This window comes from Citrus clementina, unplaced genomic scaffold (assembly GCF_000493195.1).
Source record: "Citrus clementina cultivar Clemenules unplaced genomic scaffold, Citrus_clementina_v1.0 scaffold_3, whole genome shotgun sequence".
NCBI classification, from domain to species: Eukaryota; Viridiplantae; Streptophyta; class Magnoliopsida; order Sapindales; family Rutaceae; genus Citrus; species Citrus x clementina.
Genome location: NW_006262339.1, coordinates 27,749,419 through 27,758,656, shown reverse-complemented (window position 1 = coordinate 27,758,656; position 9,238 = coordinate 27,749,419). Strand labels below are relative to the sequence as shown.

Sequence of the window (9,238 nt, the reverse complement as noted above, 5' to 3'; positions counted from 1 at the left end):
ATTTCTCCAAATTTGCACTAAGGCAAGTAAGGGTCTGTTTCTGTTCGGTCAACGAGAGACCAGCAGCTAAATCTGCGAAAACTTTACTAAGGCAAACGGATGCCTATTCCAGTTCGATGCACTAAAGAATCACAAGCAATACCAGATAAGAAAGCCAAGGGAGAACATTCCAGAAATTTTATAAATGTTCAGTCGTTTACAAAACAAATGCAAATCTAGAGTTTATACAAAAAATAGACTCAAAGCTTAGCAGAGTCAGCGGCTCCAGCAGCTGAAGGATCAGCGAGCCCGGGAAGTAAGGGATCAGCAACATCAGGAGGTGGGAGATCAGCAATGCCGGAAGGAGGAGGCATGGACCCTTGACCCATTTCGAAAGTGCGTCCCCCAGCTTCCCCCTCTTGCCCCCCATCCAAAGGGGCCTCCACCTGCTCCTGCTCACCCTGCTCCTTATCTGCTTGGTCGACCTGCGCCATATACCGCTGTACTCCGGCCTCCAGTTTGCTCATGTCCATCTCGGGATATTCTGTCTTAAGCACAGACATGATGCACTTGTAGGAGAAGCCAACCCCAGAATCATACTCGGCATCAACCCGATCATCCACATCAGCGGATTTGCCTTTCTCCTCGGCCAGCTGCTCACCCAAGGATTTGATTTCCTCCTCAAGGGCGACCCTCAAAGTATCCCTTTCTGTTTGAGTAGCCTGAAGATCAGATCTCAAGTCACCCAACTCGCCCTCGAGTTTGGAGGAAGTGGATTCAGCAACCGCAACCTTCTCCTCTAGCTCCGCAATCTGCTTGTTCAGCTCAGCCAGTTTCTCCTTGGAGCGGTCAGCAGAGTCAGCTTTCTTCTTCAATTCCTGATTGTCAGCTTGGAGCTTCTTCTCATGGCGCGCAGTCCCAATCTTGTAGCACGAAACCATAGTGGCCAGCTTGAAGGACACTCTCTGAACAGAAGCAGCTAATTCGGAGAGATTCATACTCTCGATGTCCTTCACCATCTTGGGCCCCACCGCCTTTTTGTAATCCTTCTGATACGGGCTCAGGTAGTCCACTTGATCCCGAGATGGTAGAGGAGAAGATCGGTCCCCAGACTGCAAGCTGACCTCAGGACTCTTGTCAGAGGTTTTCTCCCCACCACTCTTACGAGGTGGAGGAGGAGGCAGAGCAGGAACAGGCGCCTTGGAAGGACCAACGCTAAGTTTCTTCGGAGGAGGAGGGGGGTTGCTGGAGCTACTCGGGGCCCGACCACGCTTCCTGCTCATCGCGCTGAGGATCTTGTTATCCATTCCAGCAGCTATATCCACTAGGCCCGAATCGACCAGGTTTGTTGGAGACAGGAGGTCTTGGCAAGTAGAAGCGTTCACCAGAGTAGTTTCCACCTGAAGCAAGGGTCGATCTTCAAGCCCCCCGATCAAACCCCATGACTCTGAAATAACAAACAAGGTTAAAGAACCCAATAAGTGGCAATTCGAGAAAGAATACAGGTAAAAAATGAACGACCTGGGGTGACAAACTGCGTTGGAACGTAAACATCACCACCCAACGAACGGAGTGCTGAACACCAATTTCCCCCAGCAAAGAAGAATTTGTTCTTCCAATTTTTGCAGGAGGAGGGGAAACCGGTGATTGGCTTTCTCTTCGCAGAACTGGACATGAAGTAGTACCAGCCCGCCTCCCTTGGGCTGCTCCGCAGCTGATACAGATGTTTCACTTCAACAAGGGAGGGCTCCTCTGATCCACACCTCTCCCACAACACATACATAGCCGAGAGAACCCTTCAACCGTTGGGGTGTAGCTGACCTGGGGCCAGGTGCATACCACCTAGTATCTTAGCAAAATAGCGTTGAAGGGGTAGCCGAGCTCCTAATTTGAAGCTCTCCAGATGCATCGTCACATACCCCCGCGGAGGCCGACTAGGAACATCACCCTTCCCAGGAACTACAAGAAGAACATCGCTGGGGATGTTGTAGAGATTCCTAAGTTTAAATAGATCGGTGGGGGTGGTGGCACAAGCCATGAAATCAATAGGGTAGGAATCAGCCTCCACCCTATGGCCTAGGTTCCTTTTCTGAGCAGGTCGGCTCGGTCCGGAACTGCTCCCCTCACCATCACCAACTCCTTCAAGGACCCCAACCCCACCAGAACCGTGATTCTCACCAGAGCCCGACGCAGGTCCACCTCTATTCCCTACAAGCTCTAGTTCGGGGGAAGGAGAGATAACCAAAGGGCGTGGGTATTCAAGGGTATCCCTGCCATGGGAAGGACCTACACTACTAGAGGGGTCTAAGTAATCAGTGGGCATTGGCACATTGAGGCCTGAGTCCCCTGACTCTTCATCACCCTCATCAATAATTAACTTCCTCTTCCGATTTGACATACCGGAATCCCCAAAAGAAAACAGAGAAAACTCAAGTATATGGACACAAAGAGGGCAACACAGAACCCAATCAACAACAACCAGAGGAGAAGTTAAAAGACTATACCTGGAATAGACTGACACTGATAGCGCTGCCGTGACAGAGAAAACACCCGGCAAATGGATACTCCGGACGCTGGAAGTGTAAGCAAAGTTCAGAGAAAATTTGGTTGACGGCGGAGAAACGAATAACAAAAGGATGATGACTCCAGTCTAGGGATTTGAAACGAAAAAGGGGGAAATGGAAGCATTTAAGTGATGGGATATGCCAGCTCACCCCCCATATATCGAGGACGAATAGCCCGTCGTTTCAAATTTCAAATACGGAGAGTCGGGAAGCGCCACGTCACCAACCGTTACGAGAGGCCAGGATAGATGCAAGCCCAGATATGCAATGGGCATGCTTATTTAGGCCCATGCTCAGGTCGGAATCCCCCCAGAACAAGGATGGTACCTCAGGTCCGCCCCAGCAAACAAAAGACCAGATGAGAAGTTCCCCGGGTTGGCGAGATTTGACCATCAGTTTCTGCTCTTCATTCATTTCACTCACCAGACCAGAAACTGGGGGACTGGTGTTGAGTACATAAGAGCACCAGGTCGGCACCAGGTCGGCACCAGGTCGACCATGCTACTATTCTCGCCCCGGCACGGATTGCTTCAGCCAAAATGATATGAGCAGAACACGGGGGCGAGCATGAGCGGACCAGAGATGGATACAACCAAGGAAACATACCGACCAGAGGTATATACCGAGCCGACATTCATCCCCGGAAAAGCGGGAACACGATCCCACGAAATCACAGTAGTTACGCTTTTCCAGAACCGTCGAAGGACACGCGAGATCCACGTTTGCCCACAATGTAACAGTTAGAGTCCCATGAGGGGTTGCCACTACCCGAAAAAGGTGGGATGAAGGGCAAACGAAAACGTGGGGGCAGCGGCTATAAAATGAGAAGAAATCGATGAAGAAGGGACAGAAAAACTGAGAGAGGGAAAACGCTGCCAAATTGCAACCAGGCCATTTTCCTATAAACTTTGAGCAAATCTCGAACCATTCGTAAATCCAAATTTAATCGCTTTCCCGTAAACACCTTGTGCTAACTTAGGCATCGGAGGGTTTACGCCGGCAAAACCACCGGCGTCTCTGATCCGTTTTTGGTGTACGCAGGTCTAGTGAGAGAGAGAGAAGGTTAATTGCAGCCTTAGCGGTTCAAGCAGCAGTCGAGAACTTAAACGTTGGTGAGCGAATCTGGTCGGTCCACGGACGAGCAGATTTTGGCATCAACAATTATCACATTCATTCTTTGACTCCAACCGAATAAATTCTTTTGATGTTGCATTACTGCTCAAGATTGTCATTGTTAATCCTGAGCTTCATTGTACAGACTTTATTTGGTGATCTTTACCTCATGTAGACGCTTTACCTTTTCTTTCACTTGTGGTCTTGACCTCTTGCATAAGCTTCAGTTTTTCTTTCTAGAGATGCTAATGGCTTTTCAAACTATTATTTATGTTAACTTTTGGTTCTCTACTTTTCTTGCTCTCTGCGTGGAGCTTCTCAATTTTTTTATTTCTTGTATTTAATTAAGGTAAAACTCATTTTGTCTCCCATAAGCTGATCTGTTGCGTTTTTTTATTTCTTTTTGATTTTTTAGTCTTTGCTTAGCATCACTTATCTAATGACCATAAGTATTTATTTAATCTCATAATCTCTTTTAAAATTTATTATTATTGTTAGTTAATTTTTTAATAGAATTTTTGATGATTAAATAAGTTATTTTACCGTTGCAAACAAAAGCTCAAATTTTGGATTTTTGACAGTAAAGGTTGATAAGCTTTTTAAAATGTTAAAATTTTAAAACTATCATTTACTTATTTGACAATCTTATTTCATTTCTTTCACAACATAATTTTAAAAGAAATAAAAAATATCGTTAACAATCAAATAATTAATTCTTTTTTATTTAAAAATTTTACTTGTAAAAGCTCAACTAATAAAGCTATAGTAAAATAAGCTCTATTTAAAAAATTATACTAAGGCTCGTACACTAAAAGCTTTTCTTGTATTGTCATGAATTTAATCAACTGAAAAGGAAAAAGTTAGTTGGTTTTGAGCTACAACATTTTAGTTACAAAACTCTTCAACATATCCCCCATTCCAACTCGTCAAATGTGTTCATCACTGCTCCGTATGCCCTTCAAACTAAAATATATTTAAAATCAAAACTTTGATTGGACGTAGTCTTTTATATATACAGAGATGGATGTCATTAAACCTCTAAGGAATGAGCAAACTTTATTTTATTTATAAATGAAAGAGTACACCATATACCAAGCATATATGGATGACGTAATAACCAACGCCTCACGATTCTTGAAAACTAGAACAAACGAACTACAGTGCATGAGAAAAATAAACCAAGCAATTTTGATATATCATGGACCCCTTTTTCAATCATCAACACCCATAATAATTCATTTTCAAGGAATCTAGGACCCAATAAATCAGTAACATGCAAATCCTCCGAAAACCATATTGATCGTTTTAAGCACAATGAGAATATAGCAACATTCTTTCAACATACCAGGAGGAATAGAGAAAACGAACGAATGCATAGACAGCTTCATGAGGCATCCCAGGAATTTTGATATATCTGAAACCATTCTTTGCTTTTGATTGCTGCAGAATATTCCCCAGCACAGGTTAGATGGTCCCAGGATTTCTTCTATCCATTTATAAACAGAGTAATTCCAAACACTGTATATTTATGTTGAATAGATGCCAACTCTTCAGCCAGGTTCTAAAATTGCTAACTTAGCCACTGGACCATCTATTTAACATCCATAACATCTCCGAAGTGAAATTACTTTACAGTACTAAAGCAATTGTCATTGAGAAAACCCGGGGTAGCTCTACTTTAACAGAGAAGGCAAAGTTCAATTAACTCACCAGTATACTGGAATGAGCTTGAATACAGGATTCGTCCTTGGTGATAATATAGACATCTGCACCATTTCCTTCCTTGAAAAGCTTATCCCATACATCCTTTGTTTCCTTTGGAACAAAACTACAATGTAAAAATCTATTGGGATATTTGTTTTTTGTACAGGGTTTAATAGGGAGAGGGGGTGGCTTGGGTATACTACAGTTATAGGGTACAGAAGAGGTGGGAACTTCCAGCACATGTAAAATATCGGCTGCATTCCCCTCCTCCACGCGTATATTAAACGACCCACAGACGGATTCACCAGCGGCACAAAGCCAGGGAGACTCAATATCCGGCGAAGCCATCAGCTACGGAAGTATCTGAATATTCAAATAAGAAAGTGAACATCAGTCACGAACCCGTTATACGAAAGAGCACTAATCAATCAAGAACTTGTATAATGTTTGCTCTTTAACTGACATATAATAAGCAATCAAGAGCGGAAGTAACAAAAAACATCTAAATGCAACAATCAACAGTTGATATGCTATAAACTAATCCAAATATATAACTACATGGTTCAAAAGGAATCTGAAGGTTGCATCAAAGTTATTATATGAATAAACAAACAAGAATAGAATCAATACCATTCCCAAAGCTATTTGCTGAATCATACTCTTCGTGGGATTAAAATACTTCTACAAAGGAATCTTACAAAATCCAGTCAATCAAACACACGTATTCACTTCAAAATTCGTGTTCATCAGTTTAAGTAACAATAAAATTAAAATCTAACGTGTACCCAGATCAGAGATCACCACATACATGAATCTAAACATCAATGGAAGAGTACACACCAACTCATTCACATGCAAAAAGCTTTAAACTTTACAATACCACATTCATTAAAGCCACTGCACTACACGTGTGCAATAAATATTGAAACATCAGAAGTCTCAAACCATATTTAAAAAATAATAAATCCACAAATAAATAAATTAGTCTAATTATATGTTAAAATAATATAAAGCTGTAACCAAAGTCATGCTTAGCTCCACAGAAAAATATAAAAAAAATAAAAAACTTTAAACAAAAGTAGCAAATCCGGATACAAAGTTAAGAAAAAAATGAAGTGAAAATTGTATCAATCTTCAGCTAAAAAAAGAATTTTAATCGTATCAATTAGGTGAGCTTTAATTTTCAAGGAAGGTAAAACGAAATCTTGAAGCAAAAGCGTTGACTGAAAAAACCGAAAAAAATTGAAGCTTTAGTACATCGTCATAGTCGATCAAAATTAAGAAGCAGCAAAAAGCTGGAGGAGATATTTGGGGTTACCTTTTTGATTGATTTATTTCAATAAAATTATTATTATTAATGTTGAAAGAATGAATTTTTGAGTTGATATGAAACGAAGGAATGTGGGGAAAAGGAGAGGGGTGTGAGGAAGGAGTGAGAATGAAACGGTGACGTTTTGGGGGTGTAGTGGGGGAAACAGGTGGCGAGATGAGGAGGAGGCGGGTAACAAAAACAGGAGGGAAATGGAAGGCACGCACGAGTCCTTTATATTTATTTTATTCATTGGGAAACTGGGAACGGTGAGTTTCAGCACAATTGTCGCTTTTTTTTTGTTTTTTTGGGTTTTTATTTGCTTTTAAAAAAATTCTTTAATATATAGAAAAAAATACCGTAGTTTTGATGGTGAAATTGATATGACATTTTGTTAAGCATTTATCGTATCACAATAAATTGAATGAACGTGTTTCTTTTTTTTTTTTTGTGCTTTTCGGTGGTTTCGTGTGGACTTGCCTGCTTACGTGTCGTTTTTTAATTAATTCGGAATATTATTACCTTTTTGTAAGATTTTGCTTTTGGATACGAATAATTGAAAATAGAGTACGATTTTTGCAGGTAATTATTTTTCTGAATAATAGACTTCATTTATTTACAAATAACCTATAAAAAATAACAAGATAATTAGCTGGGATCTAGCCAAACATAAAAATCAAAGCAATAGAATACAAATTTAGTTAAAACATCTACCATTTGATTACAAATCTGAAAGATATGGCCAATCAAAAATTTTATTTTGGTCGTAATAATTATTGAACATCATAACTCTATATGAGTACTATGTCATTCCAAGACTAACTGAACTACACGTAAATTTTCCTTTTATTTGAATTCAATGTTTTTGTTATCGAATTTATACAATTTTATTAAGTGTTAACATTGGATCTTTATGTAATAACTTAAATATTTATGAGTATTTAGCAAAAAAAGAATGTTATGACCGATTCATTAGAAATTTAAAGTCAATTTGTAGATGTGATGTTAACTAAGAACAGCTCTTTCTCTAAGTAACTTGGGCAATGAGCTCCACTAAATATAAAGGCCCCAAATTTCTCTCTAACATTATAGCTATAAAATTATTCATTTATATTTAATAACAATTTTAATCCTACAAAATTGTCATAAATAAATTATCAAATCCCTACAAAATCTCCTTTTTAACGTTATAATGACGATTTTAATCTTATTTATTCATACAAAATCTCTATTTAACATTATTTTATTTATATCTCTATAGAAGCCACACATTTGTTGTTATCCATTAATATTTTTATCAATTAAAAAAAAAGCACCACACATTCAATGCTTTAGTGCGTAAGGAAAAAAAAAAGTAAAACCGCTTTCTTTAAATTTTACTTTAAGAAATTCAAAATCTTTTATGAATTAATATTCTTTTATGAATTAATGACTCTAATGCGGTCCCATTAACATGATAATTACATTAATTTTTATTATTTTAAATATGACTCTCACAACCATCAAATAATTCAAAATCTTTAAAGAAAATGCCACATAATGCTAAGTAAGTGAATTAACATTCTCACATGAGAGATCAACTAGAGTCTTATCTAAAATTTTAAATCTAAGTCACTCAGTGGTTAACTAAAACTTTAATTAAGTAAATACTTAAATATAATTTCTTAAATGACATAATTTTGTAGTTTCATTAATATTTTAATCTTAAATCACATAAAACCCAACTTGTTGCTGAGATAAAGCAAAAGCTTAAGTTCTCATTAAATGCAGGGGACCTTGTTTGTTTGATTAATTGGTTGACTATTTATCTAATTTGGATCGTTTGCTTTTTTAAGGCAAAAGTTCCGTGAATTTATTATCTTTCTTTTGATTTAGACTAAAAGCAAATGGATTGTAAAAGAGATTAATTATTTATCATCAACACTGCAATTTAGATATTTGTCAAGTTTGTTACAAAAATCTTCATTTTTTTTGCTACATAATGTATCCATACAAATACGTATATGTTACTTCAATAGGCAGTTCTAACCAAATTTGATATACCTTTCTTTGGCGTCATAATATTACCAATTCAAATTAATTCTACAGATTTATAATGTGGCAGTAATAAATTAACTTTAAGGTAAATTTTATATTGTATTATAATATGCTACTATTTATGATGAAGAATTAAGAAATTGTTAAATCTTTTATAGATAGCTAAGTTATGAAAAAATTTTATAAATGTAAGGTTTAGATCATACTATATATTTATTTATAAGTACAAAATCTTAATATAAAGTTGAGACAACCTTTCTTAACAGCTTCCATTATAACAAAATACATAGTTCATATTACATAAAAAATTGTTTAATACGATGAAGATTTTTGATTGAGGATTTAATAATATTTTCATAGATGTTAACACTAAATATTTTACCAAGTATGATACAACATAGTGTTAGTTTATAATATTATATTTTCTTCAACTTAATATACACCTCCACTGTTTGGTATTCGAAAGAAAATAAGCACTACATTTTGTAAACTATAAGAAAAAGGCATGTTAAAGTAGGGTCCAGCTATGGTG

At 37.9% G+C, this 9,238-nt stretch overlaps 2 protein-coding genes across 2 annotated transcripts; both read right to left on the bottom strand.

Annotated features, from left to right (window-relative positions):
• Positions 1 to 239: 239 nt before the first annotated feature.
• Positions 240 to 2,377, bottom strand: LOC112099810. Its single transcript, XM_024187286.1, has 4 exons — positions 1,922 to 2,377; positions 1,501 to 1,744; positions 1,104 to 1,426; positions 240 to 989 (listed from the first exon to the last, which is right to left on the bottom strand). Exons 1-4 carry the CDS (start codon positions 2,375 to 2,377, stop codon positions 240 to 242), a joined length of 1,773 nt encoding a protein of 590 aa, XP_024043054.1.
• Positions 2,378 to 4,862: 2,485 nt separating this feature from the next.
• Positions 4,863 to 6,019, bottom strand: LOC112100345 (BTB/POZ and TAZ domain-containing protein 3-like). Its single transcript, XM_024189556.1, has 3 exons — positions 5,991 to 6,019; positions 5,367 to 5,723; positions 4,863 to 5,096 (listed from the first exon to the last, which is right to left on the bottom strand). The coding sequence occupies exons 2-3, from the start codon at positions 5,706 to 5,708 to the stop codon at positions 4,962 to 4,964; spliced, it is 477 nt and encodes a 158-aa protein (XP_024045324.1). The 5' UTR covers positions 5,709 to 5,723; positions 5,991 to 6,019; the 3' UTR covers positions 4,863 to 4,961.
• Positions 6,020 to 9,238: the final 3,219 nt, after the last annotated feature.

Coding starts and splice junctions, on each gene's coding strand:
- LOC112099810 (XM_024187286.1), bottom strand. CDS start 2,377: ATGTCAAATCGGAAGAGGAAGTTAATTATTGATGAGGGTGATGAAGAG. Junction 1,427..1,500: donor AACGCAGTTTGTCACCCCAG/GTCGTTCATTTT, acceptor TTGTTATTTCAG/AGTCATGGGGTTTGATCGGG. Junction 990..1,103: donor CCTCTGACAAGAGTCCTGAG/GTCAGCTTGCAG, acceptor AAGATGGTGAAG/GACATCGAGAGTATGAATCT.
- LOC112100345 (XM_024189556.1), bottom strand. CDS start 5,708: ATGGCTTCGCCGGATATTGAGTCTCCCTGGCTTTGTGCCGCTGGTGAA. Junction 5,097..5,366: donor AAGCTCATTCCAGTATACTG/GTGAGTTAATTG, acceptor AATATTCTGCAG/CAATCAAAAGCAAAGAATGG.